The sequence below is a fragment of the Sciurus carolinensis genome, chromosome 6 (genome assembly GCF_902686445.1).
Source record: "Sciurus carolinensis chromosome 6, mSciCar1.2, whole genome shotgun sequence".
NCBI classification, from domain to species: Eukaryota; Metazoa; Chordata; class Mammalia; order Rodentia; family Sciuridae; genus Sciurus; species Sciurus carolinensis.
Genome location: NC_062218.1, coordinates 53,489,134 through 53,509,903, shown reverse-complemented (window position 1 = coordinate 53,509,903; position 20,770 = coordinate 53,489,134). Strand labels below are relative to the sequence as shown.

Genomic DNA, 20,770 nt, shown 5'->3' with positions numbered 1-20,770 from the left:
ATGCTGTTAGTGAAATACTAAATAGTAAGATATAAAGGAAGTTTGAAGAAGGCAAGTTTAAATAGTCTGTAAAAAAAAAACAAACTAAATGCGAGTCTCAAAACCATTTTCAAGTTTTGAAATACTTGTTATAGTTTGGTTAATGGTAACATGTTGTTTTCCTTCCCTACCAAGAGCATTTAAAAACCCACAGTAATCTTTAGTTTTTACAACCAGATGATTGTAGATTAGTTATTAGGAAGAATTTCAAGTTATTAAATATTAGAGTATTGCACTTGGATTATAGAATTACTTTTCTTAAGGATTTTAAGGTATGCAGGGTGGTTTGATTTAGACTTAGGGAATAAAAGGTATAGAACCACAATATTCTTTTGGAATCCAAACATATATATTTATTAGGCATATATCTGACAAGAGCTTATTTGGATTTTCATTTTCCCTAAATTCCAAATCAAGATTATAGTTCTGTAATCACTTATATGCTTAAAGATCAGTAGTTAGTACCCTGGGTTTGCTTCTTAAAGGTTTTATTTCTTTTTTTAACCATTTAGTAATCTTTTTAATCTGTTCAAATGTGTGAGTATTTGTTTAATCAGAATCTCTATTGGGTGTTTTGGGTTTTTTTTGTTTTGCTGTTGGTTGTTAATTTCCCTTTTTAGACTCTCTTGCATTTAAATCATCTATAATATTAAAGGCAGAAATAAAGGTACAATTATCCTCTTTCTTTAGATGGCAACTGAGCACCTGGAACCAGGCCATAGGGTCACCATGTGTTCTTTTTCAATTTTCCTTTGTGTGATCAATGATAAGTAACCTTTCTAATCACTGATGCTCCTTTGTGACCTCTTTAGGACTCCACTCTCCCCCTTGAGCATCAGTATCCTTTATTGCAAACAGCTGTTAGAGATGTTACTGATAGGGTAATGAAGACAAAGAGAATGTTTTGCACTCATAGTCAAGGATCCAAGATGGCAAAGTTTCCCAAGGACAGAAAATATATGCATATTTCTTTTATAGATTTAACAGTTGTTTAAAATTACAAACAAAAACAAAAGCCATCTTGCAATGAATACAGCATTTTCTCTTTACGTGTTATTTAATAAAATCATAAAATGATTTTCATGGTTTTATGATGTTCCTCCCCTCTTGTGTAAACTGCTTATTTTAATTTTCCCTCAGTAAATCATTTTTTAAGCTTGTTTTAACACATATAATTATTTGTGAAGTATGGAGACATTATAAAAGTTAATCCTAATTTCTTTTATTGTACTGAAATGGTCTTTGAAAAAGAATTCTATTTTGATCAAAGGGGCACTAGTTCAGAGGATTAATTTCTGTATATCAGGTACATTATTTTATATTAGATTGTCATTATAAACTCTATTCTCCAAATTTATTCTTATTTATATTCACCAATATTTTATATCATTGTCAATGTTTGCAAGTATTGATATTCATCTGAAAGATCAGATAGACTGGAAATCTGTGAGTTATTATTAAAGTGTTGAATAGGTAGGAAAAATGTTAAATGTTTTGTTTCTTGGACAACCACAGAATACTTTTGTGGATTCTGATTATAGTACCTTTTCAAAATTCAAACACGAGTGGTGATGTTACGTTTAACAGTTCCAATATAATGTTAAAGTTGATGCCTAACCTCATATAATATGTGAATAAATTATGAATTGTCCATAATAATCATAAATTGAAGCTATCATCCTTTAAAATAAGGAAAAGAACAGGAGGATACTATGAATATTTAGTGATATATTATATTAGAATACAAGTAAAGCTTTACTAATCAGACTTACCCAGTAATGTTATTCAATCTGATACATTTAAGAGACATGGGAAAGGAGGTTAGTTATGAAGAGAATCTTACACAGAGCTGATATCAAAGTTGAGTCAAATCTAACTTTAGTTGGAATTTCTGAAGCAAATTGCTAATTTTTCCTGAAACTAAGTTAGTTTCTCATATTTTCCAAAAAGATTGCCATAATGACTAAATGAGACAAAAAATGCGGATATACCTTGCATAGTAGTTAACAGCATACCCTAAAAAAGTATTACTTCCTATATTTTCTTCCTGCCTATAAAACCACTGCTGGGTGGTCATGAAAATCTCCAGTGATGGGGATTATGTTTTAGTTCATCATTGTTCAGCTCTGACTTTTGGAAGGTTATTCTGTGCATTGAACTGAAATCAGCTCCCCTGACTTCTAGTTGGTGTGTGTGTTTTTCCAATCATTCATAAAATTGACTTTCTTGAAGTCTGAGAAAAGAGTTCCAGTTTCAAAAACACAACAAACAGTAAACACAATTACTCCTTCTGGCACAAAAACAAATATGCTGGATAAAACAATACTAACAAACAGTTAAATTCAGCCCATTTAGCTACAACATGAGAAGAGACACACGGACAACTGACAAATTGGGGAATGATGCCAAGATGCACAAATCTCACTTTTCATGTGTGATTATTTCATAGTACATTAGTGATTTGAAACTATCAAGCAAATTTTCTCACAACTAAAGAGAAATACCATGGCAATATATAAAGACTCAGAAGAAAATTAAAAAAAAATTTTGTTCTTTCCTACAGAAAGCACTTTCTATATTGAACATAGATAGCTTAATTGTGTCATTTCCAAAATGTGCAGCTCTCTATCAAAGTCATGGGGGCAGATGTAGAAACTGTGAAGAGACATCCCCTTTGTATTATTTTTTACAAGTTGATTGATAAAGAAGCTAAAACCTAGATAAAATCCTCAATATTTATGAAAGTATTCTCCATTGGGGTCAAATGCCCTCAAAAACCTACATATCTAAGAAGGAATCATAAACCACAGGATTTAAGGCTGCAAAAGATCAACTGTTTGGAATGCTGGGAACAAATGTTCATAGAAATTTAACTGTGCATATATGTTAATGAGAAAAAATGACTCCATAAGAAATGGAGCCCTAGGGTTGTGCCTCACATAAGAACAAAATAAAAGACTTTGTACAGTCTACCTAGTACTGACCAAATAAGTCAACATGAGCGAAGCAGGGGGTATTGCATACCAGATCTTCAACTCTATTACAAAGCAATAGTAACAAAAGTGGCATGGTATTGGTACCAAAATAAACAGATAGATCAGTGGTACAGAATAGAGGACATGGACACAAACTGAAATAAATACAATTTTCTCATACTAGACAAAGGGGCCAAAAATATGCAATGGAGAAAAGATAGCCTCTTCAACAAATGGTGCTGGGAAAACTGGAAAACCATATGCAACAGAATGATATTAAACCCATATCTCTCACCCTGCACAAAACTCAACTCAAAATGCATCAAGGACCTCGGAATCAGATCAGAGACCTTGCATCTTATAGAAGAAAAAATAGGTCCAAATCTTCAACTTGTTGGCTTAGGATCAGACTTCCTTAACAGGACTCCCATAGCACAAGAAATAAAAGCAAGAATCAACAACTGGGATAGATTCAAACTAAAAAGCTTTCTCTCAGCAAAGGAAACTCTCAGTAATGTGAAGAGAGAGCCTACAGAGTGGGAGAATATCTTTGCCACTCATACTTCAGATAGAGCGCTAATTTCCAGAATCTATAAAGAACTCAAAAAACTCTACACCAAGAATACAAATAATCCAATCAACAAATGGACTAAGGAAATGAACAGACACTTCACAGAAGAAGATATACAAGCAATCAACAGATATATGAAAAAATGTTCAACATCTCTAGTAATAAGGGAAATGCAAATCAAAACTATCCTAAGATTTCATCTCACCCCAATTAGAATGGCGATTATCAAGAACACAAGCAACAATAGGTGTTGGCGAGGATGTGGGGAAAAAGGAACACTCATACATTGCTGGTGGGGTTGCAAATTAGTGCAGCCACTCTGGAAGGCAGTATGGATATTCCTCAGAAAGCTTGGAATGGAACCACCATTTGACCCAGCTATCCACTCCTTGGCCTATACCCAAAGGACTTAAAATCAGCATACTACAGAGATACAGCCACATCAGTGTTCATTGCTGCTCAATTCACCATAGCCAGATTGTGGAACCAACCTAGATGTCCTTCAATTTATGAATGAATAAAGAAACTGTGGCATATATATATACAATGGAATATTACTCCACCATGAAGAATGATAAAATTATGGCATTTGCAGGCAAATGGATGAAATTGGAGAATATCATGCTAAGTGAGATAAGCCAATCTCAAAAAACTAAAGGACGAATGATCTTGCTGATAAGCAGATGAGGACATATAATGGGGGTTGGGAGGGGTTAGCATTAGAGTTAGGGTTAGGTTTAGGGTTAGGGATAAGGAGGGTGGTAAGAATGGAGGAAGGAAGGACTGTATAGAGGGAAAATTGGGGTAGGAGGGGTGGGGGGGAAGGGGAAAAATAACAGAATGAATCAAACAACATTGCCCTATGTAAATTTATGATTACACAAATGGTATGCCTTGACTCCATGTACAAATAGAGAAACAACACTTATCCCATTTGTTTACAATAATAAAAAAAAATAAGTCAACAGGAAAATTGGTTCAGTGAAAACCTTGGAATATATTATATAAGCAAATATATATGGCAATACTTCCATAACTGGTGAAAAGTTGCTGAAATAATAAAAAAAAGTTCACTGAAGATAAGCTGAAATACAAAATAATACATGAGGAAACAATCTTCTATGAAATTGACAATTAATGCCCAAGAGAAAAAAATTGGAAAGAGACTAAGATCTATGGTGGTTAAAATGAAAAGATCAATAAGACCCAAAATCAGGTGCATAGGAGCTTCAAAACAAAAACAAAAACAAAGCAAGAATGGAAAGAATAGCAGAGAGACACAGTAAAAAAATGGGAGTCAGAAAAATGCAAATCCTCACAGCATGAGTCCCCAGTAGATTAAAACAAAACAGATATGTGGTGAAACAGCACAAAAGCAATTTTTGAAAGCACCTGGAAAGACCGTTACAAAAGACAGCTGTTAGACTAACAGGTCTGGCTCCTGTGGAGGTCAGAGGACAACAAAGTTCATAACTTTAAAGACTGAGGTTAGAATAATGTCACCCTGGAATTGCATATTTAATTAAAATATTGTCCAAAATGAGGGTAAATAAATACATTTTCAGAAAAATAAGAAAGAAATCCCTTGCTAAATTAATTATAAAGAATGTATGTTAAGAAGAAATTGTTTTCAGAAGATAATTGTAGGCTATAAAAAACAATTGTTATTAAAGGCACTGGTAGACACAGATGCATCTAAATAAACATTCACTAGCAAGTCTTAGGCAAGTGGGCGGTTCACAAACTTTTAAGTTTTTGTAGACAAGGAAAATTTCTCTCAGGAAATTGCCATACCAACATACGGATGCCAACTTTTAATTTTGCCAAAAAGGAGCTTTTTGTAAAGACTGTCCTAAGCACCAGACCCGGTCCTCAGTAATCTTACAGTCTATTGTAATATCTAAAGACTAAAATGAATAAAACTTAAATAATAATAGCCCATTAAAAATTAGTTTCATGAAAAATAATGCTTATATTGATATCATTCTTCTAATTTTGTCATAGAAATAAAAAAATTTATCATAGAGCAAACCAATCCATGGTTATATGTCTGACTATACCCTCCCTTTTTTTCCTTGGTTCCTATGAATTTTAAGTGTTAGTATTTTTCCATAACACTAATGTAATGAGTGGTGCATAGTAGATTCTCGATAAATATTCTTAAATGAAAGGGGAAAATTGCTCAAAAGTTTAACCCAGGACCAAATTTCCCCTGGAGAGTCTTCCCAAGATACAGTTTAGAATTATAAAAGGGACCCTAACACATAATGATTTATTAGTTCATAAAGGTCATGAAATTAGTCTTGATCATAACTCTTTCTATCAGAAATCACAAATATGTGAGAGAAAACTTTGTTCTAAAGCTAAACCGAAGGCTAGTTAAAAAAAAAAAACAAAAAATCATCATTCCTTCCCACTGACTATCCCTCCTCACCTATGTATTTTATTTAGGGAAATTGATCTACTTGCTACATTGCTTGTTACACAGATTTCCTAAGAGACAAAATTTCAGCTTGCATTTAACTATTAGAGCCTGGAACCTACATCAAGAAGTTTCCAGATTATCATATTTTTATTCTAAACACACATTATGCTACAACTTATATATAAGTGAAATGAAAGTGATCTATCCATGTAAATATATCATGCATGTTCCAGAATTCAACAGTTTAGAGGAAGAAGGGCATTTCTGAAAGTATGAAGTTGTTCTTAAGTAGTATGAAATAAATAAGTAGTATGAAATGAATGAATTTGTTTTGCTTTTTATTGTTCAAGAGAGTATCATTTGTTGCTTTTTTTCCCTAAACATGGGAAATCTTCCTAAATTGAATATAAAAATCTTTCTAACTGAAGTTGAGACTCCAGTTGTAAGATATATTTGAAAACTCTTCAGCTCCTTCTCCATGACTAGTTTAACATCTTAGGAACGCTTCCCAGCATAGACTTCCAGTGCCATACTTTATCTAGTGATCTGTGAGAAGTTAATGCTCTAGCAAAATTCCAACCTTTAGGAACTCACTAAGGTAACAAACTCCTGTTGGACGCCTTTAAAAGACATCATTCTCTGAACATTAAGAAGACTTCTTCATGAATCTCGAAATTTAGGTTTTAAAAAAATTTGTTTAAAGCACTTGCCACTTTGGGTAGAGATTTTCAGTATGCTTTTGAAAATTAAATTGTATGCTTTTTTGAGAGATGCTGTGAGTATAGTCCTTTTCAGTAATAGAATTTTCATTGCATAGTTCTGTGTAAAATAAACTTCTTTTACTTTGTCTAAAGTAAGATGTAAGCTGAATAAGGATCGTAGGAGATCAGGAGTATTGTCTAGGGGCAAATTTGTGGATAAAAAAATTCATAATCTCTATGTAATCTGTTCTATTAATGCTTCTTTTTTGTGAATTCATTGGTTTTTTAATTTGGGTAAACTTTTGCTATGTGGGACAGAATTTAAATTTCCTTAAATGTTATTCCTACTGATTTTTAAATATTAAACTAAATATATTTAGGAACATAAACTAAAAAACCATATCCCATAGAAAAAGAAGAATAAAGTAGTATATTTAAAAATTTAGAAAGAAAAGAAGATTTCATAATAAATTATATTTGGGAAGTAAAATTTTATATTTGTTATGATTCTTAGTACATGCTCCTCTTTTTAAATATTTTCTTTATCTTCTTGTTCACTAGTTCTCCAAATAAGGCTTAAAAGATTTTTAAAGTATTTTAAAGCCCAATAGACATTATACATCTTCTTCTGTACCTTTGATAAGGGGTACCCTAACAAAGATCCCAAAGACATCCCCTCAATTTGCTGAAGAATCATGTGGGGCATTTCCATTTGTAGGATCGATTAACGAGAGACTTCAGTATTTTACTTCTTTATTTCTGATTTGTGTTTATGTGATGTGAGTTATTGTAATTGTGTTTTAAGAGTTAAAAAATGAACTGGGGATAAAAGCAAAAGGATTAAGTGTTCATTATTAATTTATCTCTGTATTCCAGATTATCATATTTTTATTACAAACACACAGTATACTACATAGTTCTAGTTTAAATAAAAAGCTTACATCAACAGTGATGCTACTTCATGATCATATATATATAAAAGAAACTGATAATTTCCAGCATTTCCTTCCAAAATAATCTGGTTTGGGCTGTTAGTTAAAACATTTACTCAGGGATAATGTTTATATGCTTATTTTAGAATCTGATAAATCAACATTGCATGAACAAAATGAAGTATTTTATATTGCTAATGTTAGAACAGGTATTGTAATTCTGTGCTGAGGTAGTAAGAAGAAAAATCATAATAAATTAGATCAGATAGCTTCAAGTGAGAACCTGCACTTCAAGAGAGTTTTTCTGAAAAAGTTTGCCAATTGGATTTCAATGAAACTTAGGGGAATTGATCTTCTTAGCAATCCCAGTCTCAAACTTAGGGGACCTAGGCACAAGTGCTGTCTTCATAAGAGACTGATAGCTTCAAGCAATGTCTGAAACATGCTATAAATGGCAGCATTTGTTCAAAACCAAGTTTCTCTTTCATGGAGGTAGGCTACATTGACAGACTGAAAATAGCATTTCTAAATTGCTCTTATATGAATTTTAGAAATTATTCCAACATATAATCACATTTTTAAAAAATTTATTTTTATTTTTTATTTTTACAGACTGAATTTTGATTCATTGTACACAAATGGGATATAACTTTTTGTTTCTTTGATTGTACATGATGTAGATTCACACCATTTGTGTAATCATACATGTACATAGGGTAAAGAGGTCTGTCTCATTCCACTATCTTTGCTACCTCTACCCCCACCCTCCCTGTCTCATTTCCCTCTACACAATCCAAAGTTTCTTCACATATATTAATTTGTGCCCATTCCCATGATATGTGTGTAAGTGTGTATGTGTGTGCATGTGTGTCTGTCTGTCATTTTGAAAGTTGTCTTTGTTTGCTTACTGCAGTAAGTCTAGGAAGTCATTTCCCTTGTAATACTTTATTAGTAATTGGTAAGTTTGTGCTATTGTGTATTCTTGTATGAATGTAATAAGCAGGTATTTCCTCTATTATTATGACTCTTTTATATTAATGAAATAATTTCACACTGTTGTGAAAAGTCCCTAATCAGTGATAAAATTAAAAACACACCTTATCTACTAAAATAAGAATTACAAAGACAAATGGTTATGTGATTCTGCAGAATGTATAACCAATCTTCTGTAAGATCCCATCTCTGATGCTTCAACAGCAGCAAGGGATGTAGGTTCTCTTTTATATAATACTGAATGTGAGTGTATTTTATGGAAGAATTGGTCATGATTTTAATCTCTATTCCTGATCAACTTGCTTTGCCTTCTTTCCTAGGAAGTGTGTAGAGAGCTCTGGTGCCTCAGCAAAAGCAACCGCTGTGTCACCAACAGTATTCCAGCAGCTGAGGGGACACTCTGTCAAACAGGGAATATTGAAAAGGGGGTAAGCTCAAGTGATTTTCTAGCTGTTTGACATATAGATTATTAGCTGATAAATTTCTGATAATATTCAATCACTAGAAAATCTTGTAATTTAAAATGTACTTTAAAATATTAACTTCTTAATCCAGTAGTTATCTGATTTTTATATCAGCAAATATGCATCCTTTAGGAATTACAATGAGTATATTCTGTGTCACTTTCACCTGTTTGTATGAGTTATATTTGAATCAAAAAAATCTTACAGTCATATAATATCTAGTTTTATTCTGGTAAATAATCCCTAGGAAAAAATTACATGACCCAAAAATAGACTTCATAGACTAATTAAAGTCACTTTTACATTGCAGTGTGAGAGAAGGGACTTAATGAAATAATTTGTTGCACATAGAAATCAGAGATAAATAATTTTAGTTCCGAATAAGTTTAATTTTTTAAAATGTGGTTAAGAATTGTTCAAACAGATAAAAATAGTTGTATGCTACTCCTGAAATTCTGAGGAATTGTTATGTATATAAATTCTAGAATTTATTGCTATGGACTTAATTTACAATAATAACTACTGCTTGTCAGCTGTTCTCAGTTCTGACTTCTTCCATGTTAGCTGGGCTACTTTCAACAAAGATTACACTGAATTTCAGCTTGAAATAGGATGCTTAAATAAAAAGAATGAAAGTTTTGGGCAGCTGTCACAGTTTATTAATCCTTGTTGATGGCTTCATTCAGGACCCATGACCTAGTGCCATGGTGATGGCTTTTCCATTGCTGGGTTTGGAAATGTTGGTAAATTATGCTAAATATATGAATTGATAGGGTCATTTAAAAAGGATTAAGGTTTTTTTTTCAGACTTCATAACTAGCCAATAAAAATACAGAGACCTTCTCACACTACCAAAAGTTCCTTTCTTTTTTTTTTTTTCACTAAAGTAATAGAAAACATTAGGAACTGCTTTCTTGAAACAAGTCTAGGTTTATTTTGGAACCAACAATTCTTGTCAATGACAAGTAGCAATTTATATCAATCTGTACTCAGAAGAAATACTCAATTGTAAAGGCACAATCATACACTGAGGCTCTGTTTATCTGCCATTGATTATTATTCTAGTGATCTAGTCCCTTGCCACAGTTTCTATTCACCTAGAATGATACTATCACTAAGCCTGTTTACTTCCAATTTTGATGCAGTTTTTAACCAAAAACACAAAGAAATCTTACTTTTAAACACCTCAAAGCCTTTCTAGAAGCATTCTATAAATTGTATAATGACATCAAATAATTAAACCCAAATAGTAGCTATTTGGAACACAGAGTTCAACCTCACCGTTTATATTGAAGACACATACTTAATACCTTATCATTTGTGCTTAATAGAAGGATCCTTAAATGTCAGACCTTACAACTATATGCCTATATGCGAGGGAGATGACATATTTCTTAGAAATTACAATTTTGAGGGATACTCGGAAAACATCTCAACTAATATTAAAGCTAACAGTATTGAGTTTAAATTTAGAAAATCAACCAGAGGGAAATACAATTATACCTAAGCCTAAATAAAAATAAGTATAAATGGGAGAAATTATGTAAAATGAAGCAGAGATATATTTGATTTCTAAAAGATGCACATTCTTCATTAAATTTTTTTTTAAGATTCATATTCTTAATCTAGGTTAATGACTGTCAACTTTTTGACCCTTCTTAAAGTGAAACCTATATGACTGAGATTGTGGCTAAGTGGTAGAGTGCTTGCTAGCATGTGTGAGGCACTGGGTTCCATCCTCAGCACCACATAAAAATAAATAAAATAAAGGCATTGTGTCTATCTACAACTAAAAAAAATATTTAAAAAATGAAACCTACAGAATATATATATACTTGTAATATATATAAGTATATATTCTGTAGGTGTATATATATATATATATATATATATATATATATATATATATATGCTTGAAGAACCCTTTGCTTGCAACCTTACCCTGTCTCTGGACCACTCCTGACATGCCTCCCAAGAACTAGTTGGATTCCCTGAAAAACTACTTGAGGGCCTTGTAGGTGTAGCAAAGTTTGTGTGTCAAGGCATAATTTTTCTTTTCTTTTTTTTTTTTGGTATCAGGGATTGAATCTGGGGGCACTTAACCATTGAGCCACACACATCCCCAGCCCTTTTTTTTTGTGTGTGTGTGTGTTTTATTTAGAGGCAGGATATTGCTAAATTGCTTAGCAAGGTGTCATTTTTATTCACAACCTAAGACTGTACTATTATGAAGTCAGCATGTTGTACATCACTATCTAAAATTAATCTACAAGCAAATCCTGGTCATTCTTCCAATAACATGGAAGATAGATAGTTTTAGGAATGATACCAACAAGTCTTAGAATAAATGAACCTATGAAAAAAAACAAATACAAATGTAGATTCCTAGAAAGGAAAAGAATAGAGGAAAAAGAAGACCCTCAAAGCATCTATAAAACTGAATTTATTAAGAGACTTTCAGAGAACTGAATCTATCTATAGTAATAAAATGTAGCCACATCAATGTTTATAGCAGCTCAACTCAATAGCTAAACTATGGAACTGACTTAGGTGTCCTTCAACAGATGAATGGATAAAGAAAATGTGGTATATACGTGTATGATGGAATATTACTCAACTTTAAAGAATGAAATTATACTATTTGCTGGTAAATGGATGGAGTTGGAGAATATCATGCTAAGCAAAATAAGCCAAACCCAAAAAACCAAAGGCTAAATGTTTTCTCTGATATGAGGATGCTAATTCACAATAAGGCCAGATGTCACTAGGCAAGAAAAGAGTTACTTTATATTAAGGAGAGAGGAGTGAAGGAAGAAGAAGGGTATGGGGGAAGGAATGTTAGTAGAGTGAAACAGACATTATTACCCCATTACATATATGACTGCATGATTGATGTGATCCTACAATATGTACAATCAGAAAAATGAGAAATTATACTCCATTTATGTTTGATTTATCAAAATGCATAAATGCATTCTACTGTCATGTTTAACTAATTAGAATAAATAAAAAATTAAAAATTAACTAGACACATGAACTGAACTTTTATTTTTTAATAACTGTATTTACTATGTTATTTTCTATGTGAGTTTTTATTGTTTAGTTCCTATTATTTCTTTTATTAAGAGAAAGAAGCATGTTTATTGTTGTGGAGTGCAGATTTACACTTAGTACCATATCTACTTTGAAATTAAACCAGAATTTAGATTTTGACTTAAAGCAAATGGGAAGAGCTAGTGACAAAATTAAACTGGAATTTTCAATTGATTTGATCAACTTTGTGTGGTTAGTCTGTGAACTTGTCATCTAAAAATAGTTGGCATTCCCAGTAACAATAATGGTAATGGTCATAAATATTTTTAAAGCACTTATACTATGGCAGACACATATCACTAGGTGCTTCATAACCATTTATCTGTTTAAGGTTAACAGAAATCCTATGAGGTAGGTACTATTTTAACTCTGTTTTACATATATGAAAAGTAAGACTTGAGAGTCCAAATTATACAACTATTTAATGGCATAACTGAGATTCTAGCCCAGGTATTTCTGTTTCTGGAGTTGAAATCTTTGCCTCTCTGTACTGCCTCTAGTTTTATTTATCTTCCAATGAGAAATTTTGCATAGGAAAAGTAATTTTTGGTTGCCACAGGAATAAAGTGGTTCAGTAAGCCTGAGATTATTGGTCTCAGTATATTTTTACCCTTTAGTCCTAAAGGGATTTTTAATTTTTCTACCTGCAACAGTTTCTTAAATAAGGAAGCACAATACAAAGGCAATGTGGGTAGAATATTGAGCTAAAAACATGATTGTATGACAATTGGCAAAATAATGGAATCTTTAAAATAAGAGAAAATTGATTTCAACATATTTTATAGTGATAATATGAAGATGGAATGAAATAATATGTTAGTGAGTTTTTTATGGCCCACTGGGACGATGCTATCTATTGCTAGAGTGTCATCATTACTTTTCATTATTATTTGCTAACCTTAGATGATGGTGGGCAGACAATTCTGTGCTAGACCCTCTCAACTAGCAGCAATGAGCATCAGAGTATAAGAATGAGTTTATGTCTCAGAGACATGAATGGAATATCCACAGCCTCTCATCTTAACTCTGAGTTTCGAAACTGCTTTTTTTAGAAGAGACGAGAAAGAACCTACACCCTGTCTGGCCAGTGGAATAAAACCAAAGTTGCTCATAGTTTTCTGAATAAATCTTCTTAAAAAGGGAGGGGGGTAGAAATATTGCTTGAGTGATAGCATAGACATATCCAGAGGAGTGAATGCATGATGATCTCGTCAAATTCTGGCTGCAAAAATATGGGATCCCTGCCCGGGGGCGCAGTTCCACAAATGTTCCATGTAAGTATGGGAACTGTTCCATGCACATTTAGCAGATGGAGTAAGAAATATGGCCAAAAAATTAAAAACTGATCTTTGCGTGAGTCCTGGGGGGTCTGACATCGCTATTACAGCCATTGGATGTTTGCCTGAATAAGCCATTCAAAGATTGAATAAGAACCATATGGTCTGAATGGATGTGCTCAGGGACAGTAGCATTAACCAAAGGAGGAAATTTGATGAGCCCAGACGGTGTGCTGGTACTGTGCGTCCATGGGTCATTCTCCTACAAATCAATCAATATAACTTTCAGCCAGAGAACTTTCCATGGGTATAGCATTAGTAATAGCTCTTTGGACAAGAATCAGAGGGATGCCATATTTGATGAAATAGTAAATAAGGATTTAGATTGTAAAAACTTCAGTAGTAGTGTTGGCATTGTTACCAAACAGGATATTAAGGATAATCAAAGTCCAATCCTTGTAATCCCTGTTGGTGACCACAAAGGTTTCAAATATTTGGTTTATTGCCAAAAGATAGATTTAATGATTCTATAAGACCCAATTAGAGATATAGCCTAGCATTTGGGCTTACATAAAAGTGACATTGATTCCTAATATCTTTGCATGGGTAACATAGGGGTGGATTAGAATGGGATTATTATATGCCCTTCTAGAGCACTAGATATATAATAGCACATTTGCAGCCTTAGACCTTAATTCACTTAGAGTAGAATATAATATGTTTTGACTGGACTCCTAACTATAAACACAGGAAGTGAAAAAAGAGTAGCTCTTCCTTTTGCTTTAGAAATTTAAATAGTATGGGATGTCAAGTTCTGATTTAGAATTTGGGCTGAATTGTAGCTTGAGCATTCCCGCACCTGCATAATGGAAAGATAAGGCTTTTAATAGTGTAGTGCTTCAGCCCTCAGCTCTCTGACTTGGAAAGAATGTTCTGTATTGAATCACCAATATCATTTCCTTTAAAACCTTAGGATTTCCTTAGAGGTCTCTCATTCCAGATGCTGACTGAACCCAGTTCTGGCTATTACAAGATACACCTTAATCACCTCCTAAAATGACTTTAGTTTTAAAAGTTATTTAAAAATACTATGTATACTTGAAATTTCCTTTGTGAAATTCTGACCAATTCTCAAAGTTAAATGGTCAAATTTATAATATATCTTGCTTAAAGTCAGTTCTTTTGTATAGCTCATGAAATTTAATAACCCAATAGCAAGAGATATTGTTTAGTAATGGAAGGTGTGTCTTAAGAAGTTTAAAAACTTTTTTTAAATTGAGGATGGACACAATACCTTTATTTTATTTATTTATTTATTTTTATGTGGTGCTAAGGATTGAACCCAGTGCCTCATACATGCTAGGCAAGCACTCTACCACTGAGCCACAACCCCAGCCCCTTAAGAAGCTTTTTAAAGCTTCAGTGGCATATGCTATTTTTCTAGATAGTGTTTAAAACACATTTATTTAATTTAGAAGGAATGTGAAAAATAAGGATAAACAATATGAGACTTTATTCTTGGAATGCAATGGTTTCATTTCTTTCACCTTTGTGAATTTGGTTAAACACACCTGAATTAGCAAAAGGAAGGCCAAATTTATCCAATTTGTCTGCATAATTTAGACTGAAGTGACAAGAGTGTTATTTAGAACAGTCCAAAATTACTAGATTGGATATAACCTTTGAGAGTAAAGATTAGAAACTGGTTTTCCATCTGCATATTTAACTTTCCTAGTTTAAAAAAAATAAGACTGTGCCTTTGGAAATAGAGCTTTTATAAGTTTGGCAACTCTATGTGAAAGAAAGTATAAAAATAGATGATATGACATCCAAAAGTTTTACCTTTCTATACTTATAGGATTTATATTCTTCAGTTGATTTGTTTGGTATAATCTAATTATTCTAATCATGATTTACATACATTAAAAATTTCATATCTTTGTTGATTAATGAAACATCTAGTAAAATAGCTTAAATCACTTTATGTGAGAATTCCAAGGATAGTTTGTTTCCAAAAATAGAAAGGGGGAAAACAAAACAAAATTCAGAAACATACTTCTTCCAGTGATCAAAATCAAACAAGTTGTTTGAATGATTTTAACTTCTTTGAAGGTATATCTGCATTGAACTAATTTTTAAAGTTGTTCTAATTTAAATCACATTGGAATCAAGAACTAAAATTAGTTTCCATTATATAGTTATGGAAACTATAGAAAGCCAGCGACTTGCTTTGGACCCTAAAATATTGCTTGAATGAAAACTGAGATTCATAATATAAAGTTTCCCACACAGACTGAAGTTGTTAGTTTGTAAACTAGTTAACTAGTTATTAAAGTGAGACTTGTCTTATCAACTGCTTAATAACTTATCTTACATTATTCTATGCTTTTTACCCATTTTACTTGTTTAACAAATATCTGTTACAACTTATCTATTATAACTCCATGAAATAGATACAATTAAAGCATGCATTTATGCAGTAAAAGTTCTAGCAAATCATTGATGAAATACTATGACTGTGTAAATGCTAATTAACCATGAGCACTGAGCATTTAATAAACTGAATAGTATATTTATCTTTTATCTTAAGAGTAAGCTTTATTTATTTAAAAAAAAATTTGGTGTTGGGGCTTGAACATAGGGTCTAGTGCATGCTAGGTATGAACCCTGCCACTAAGCTATACTCCCCAGTCCAAGAATTAGGTTTAAAAAGGAAAATGAGAGGATTTCTGTGACTTTTCTCACTGCCCTACACTTTGCAAGCATCCTAAAAACATGTGTAGCAATACTCTGTGAACCCTACAACTTTTGGAACCTATAATTTTTAATATTATTACTACCCTCATAGTTCCTTTTTCCCCTAAAAATTGAAAAAAAGTGGAAATTTTCTCTATTTTTATCATGGATTTATTCAAGGAGGTCTGAAATAAGATGTGGGTGTATCGCTGAGCTTTTTATTTTTAATGTCTAGTGTTAGTTTGTTTATCATGTAGTAAAAGTAATCCAGTATATTATTCTTAAATGTATTCACATATATAATACAATCCCACACCTTCAGTTGTTCTTTTACCTACTGGTTTTTGTGTATTTTTGAATAGATATTTCATTTTCTGCCAGTGAATGACCTTGGGCAAGTCATCTCTAGGTTCTGTTTTTCTCTTTGGAAAAAATAAAATTCTTAGACCATGTGAATTCTGAAGTCCTTTTGAATTTTAGATAAAACTGTAGAATTAAAGAAATGTAAAATCAAGCTTTCATGTTCTTTGAAATTAATAATGCTAAGTTTCCATCTAGAAAAAATAGGTACATTTTAAGATTTGGGGTGTTCTTAAAGTGTCAGTTTCTACTAATGGCAACCAAAGAGGGTGGGGAATCAGTAATTGCTGGCAGGACTTTTATTTGTACAAAAAATAGATACAGGCATAAGTATTCTTACACACAACTACTTGTAGTAATGAAAATGCAAAACTGGAGATTATTTGGCCCAATGTTGTGACTTTTGTATAGGTGAAGATCTAACATAATTGATCATTATAAAAATTGCTAGTCTTCTAGACTGAATAGATAAGTCATAAACTGGCAGCTGGAACATTTTTTCTCCTCTCAAGAATACATTATCAATCTCACTGATAAGCAGATGATGACACATAATGGGGGGTGGGAGGGGGGCAAGAATGGAGGAAGGAAGGACTATATAGAGGGAAAAAGAGGGGTGGGAGGGGTAGGGGGAAGGGAAAAAATAACAGAATGAATCAAACAACATTACCCTATGTAAATTTATGATTACACAAATGGTATACCTTTACTCCATGTACAGAGAAACAACATGTATCCCATTTATTTACAATAAAAAAAAAAAAAACATTATCAGCACTCCCAATCTTAGAGTGTATTCTGTATATTGTATTCTGTTTAGCAAACTGTCTCTTTATTATTTTGGACATATAATTGTTTTTCTTCAAGGTAATTTTCATTGTTTAAAAGTCAGTCTTTCTTAATATCCCATTATAGTATTTATCCGATTTGGGATCAGAATGTTCTTCCTCATAGCCCACCAGGTTTTGACTTCCTCTTGCCTAATCTTTTACAGACATAATCATTGCTCAGCACCCTTCTAAATATGTCTTCTGTGGGTGGTGCATTCTTGGTAATCCCAGCAATTTGGGAGATTGAGGCAAAAGTATTGCAAGTTCAGGGTTAGCCCAAGTGATTTAGGGAGACCCTATCTCAAAATTTAAAAAAAGGGGGGCCTGGGAGTGTAGGTCAGTGGTAGAGCACCCCTGGATTCAATCCCTGTTACTAGGGGGAAAATAAGTCTTACTAAAACATTTAGTAAGTGCTAATTTTACATATGCTACCAGGGAAATAAATATGAATTTTACTTTCTTAACCCTCAGGTATCTCTAGTTTTCTTTCTGACATGTAACCAAAATGTGACACAAAGTTTTGTAATTTAACTTAGGACTTAGTCATTTAACAAATTTTTATCGCATGTCTGTTAGTCACCAAGCAATATTCCAAGCATTCATCATTTCCAATAAAAGGTTCTGTAATAATGGAAATGTATCTGCTTTGTCCAACATAGTAACCACTAGGCACATGTGGCTATAACAATCTTGAAATGTGGCTAATGGGGCTGAGGAACTTAATTTTTTCTTTTAATTAATTTAAGTGGCCATATGTGGCTATCAATGCTCTTACTTTCTAAAGAGGGGAAGCAAACAAAGAAGTAATTTGAATGATAGCTAATTTGAAATAGTGTTACAAGGTAAAAGAAAACTAAAATGGGAGGATGTAATCATTATTACATCCTGGCATTGGAGGCCTGGGGCAGGAAGTGGTAGTGAGATGCTGCTTCAGAAATAAAGGAGGTCAAGGAGAGAGCTCTCTGTGCAATGACACTTGACCTGAGACTGAATGAAAAGAAGACAGCAATACAAGAAACTTAGAGGAGAGCATTACCAGGACCAGTAAATGCAGATATGTTACAGAGGGAACAAGTTTTGTTTGTTAAGAAAGAAACAGCCAGGCACAGTGATGGTGCACACCTATAATCCCAGTGACTCTGGAGGCAGAAGCAGAGGATCATGAGTTCAAAGTCAGCCTCAGCTACTTAGTGAGGTCTTAAACAACTCAGTGAGAGGCTGTCTCTAATTAAAATACCAAATGGGCTGGGAATGTGGCTCAGTGGTTAAGTGCCCCTGAGTTCAATCCTCAGTACCAAAAAAAAAAAAAAAAAAGGGAGTGGGGAGAGAAAGACAATTAACATGTTTTGTAGCAATTAGTGCACAGGCGAGAAGACTGAAGAACAAGGCAGGGGCCAGATCACTAAGTCCACTGTTGTCCAACATTAAGGGAAGTAGGAGAACACTGAGGTATTTTAAGCCACATAAACACACATACACAAGGCATGATGTGATAATGTGTTTTTAAAAGGTATCTCTTAATATTCTCTGGAAAACAGTTCTAGTAGGAAAAAATGGAGTTAGAGTGACCAGGTAAGAAGCTGCTCCATTTGCCAATTGATCTAGGGTGGTAGCAGTGAAGGAGGTGAAAAGTTAAAGAATTCTAGCTATTTCTTGGAGGTAAAGCAACAAATTTGGGGATGGAATTAGCATAATGAACCGATTGCTTTTTAAGTATCACGCATCATAGTCCCTTTATATTTTAACATAAGGTTGCATCTTTATTTAAACCTTCCAACATTGCTGACTTTTATTCTACTCTTAAGAACCATTTTCCCTATTGTTATTCATATAAACAAATAATGTTCATAGCATCAGTTTGATTTGTCAAAGTTTGATAATTCAGAAAAATGTACCAATAAAAACCTATAAATGCTTGGTTTTTAAAAAAAAGACTTTTATTTTGCCATATTCTGCAAATAAGATTTATCATGCTAGAGTTATGAGCTGATTATGCGATGTCTGCGTCTCGATAAATTATTCCTGGCTTTCTACTTAGGTGCAGTATGTGTGGTTTATTGCAGAGAGTAAAGCTGAGCAGAATTCCAGTACACATGTTCATGCAGGGTCCATGCACATGGCTAGTCAGTGTATATAAGGGTTTTTTTGTACCCAGTCCCTAGTGTCTTGGCATTACTTTTATTATGTCTGCAGTGCTCATGTAGATGAAATGCCACAACACATTCTTTTACTATTGTAGCCTCAACCCATTTTTTTTTTAAGTTTTTTTTTTTGTTTTTTTTTAAGGAAAGAGCAATTACTATCATAAAAATTCCTTACTGGGGAACTTTCCATATTGCGTTATCATTCCATGAGTCTAATAATAGTGGAATATAAAGAAAAATTTTTTCGAAAATACTAAAATATCTAAAATAGACTTTGAGGTCTGTAGCTAGCTAGTTCCATAATGAGAAACACTAAAACTCTGGAGGAGGAGAAACACAGAAAAAGAGGCAAAGTCAGGTTTTTTAGAACTCTTGGTACTTGTTAGAGGTTTATAAATCATGGCATAGCTAAAGATAATTTGCAAATCACATGCACTTTTACTAAATCTAAACAAGTTAAAGAACTATTTTTGTGTTATCTGTTTTGAGAATGCTAATGCCTAAAATTGGTCATTACCTGATCCTTTTGTATTTCTGTCTTGATAGCTCTATCTGCCTAAAAGCTAATTTGTGTTTTCTCTGAAATCTTGCAGTGGTGTTATCAGGGAGATTGTGTTCCTTTTGGCACTTGGCCCCAGAGCATAGATGGGGGCTGGGGTCCCTGGTCACTGTGGGGAGAGTGCAGCAGGACCTGCGGGGGAGGCGTCTCCTCATCCCTAAGACACTGTGACAGTCCAGCGTAAGTAGCTAAAGTAAGCCGGAGCCAACAAAAAGACACAGTTGGAAATGATTCAAAGCTGTGGTTTCACATGTTATCTGTAAAAACGTTTCTCTAGTGAGCCAAAAGCTTGTCTTCAGAACAAGCAATAGGCACAGGAAAGTAAAGGAGCTTTGTTAAACAGACTTTCTTTTTCCTCCTTTCCCCTTATTGTATAACTAAAAATAAAAATTTAAAAATAGAAAAGCATTGTGTATCTGTCCTAGATAAGCCTGACTTTTAATCTAGTAATAATCAGATAGATTTCCTCCTACAAAAACTACTGAATTATGGATGAATCCAGGTCTGTTTTTTGCTACATTACTATTATTCCCAGGAAACCTAAGGTCTTTTCACATGTCACATAAAATTATTACTGCTACATTAGTATTAAAAGGACCAACGAGAGCACTTCAAGGGTTGAAATGCCTTGATTCGCACCACAAATCATAATGAAAAGAATACTGCCCATG

The 20,770-nt window shown here is 33.2% G+C and overlaps 1 protein-coding gene across 1 annotated transcript in view; it reads left to right on the top strand.

Moving 5' to 3' along the window:
* Positions 1-20,770, top strand: part of Adamts6 (ADAM metallopeptidase with thrombospondin type 1 motif 6) — a 293,124-nt gene that overhangs the window by 165,350 nt on the left and 107,004 nt on the right. The window contains exons 11-12 of the mRNA XM_047555805.1: positions 8,957-9,064; positions 20,134-20,279. Of these exons, the coding sequence (XP_047411761.1) occupies positions 8,957-9,064; positions 20,134-20,279 (254 nt within the window). The remainder of the gene's footprint in view (positions 1-8,956; positions 9,065-20,133; positions 20,280-20,770) is intronic.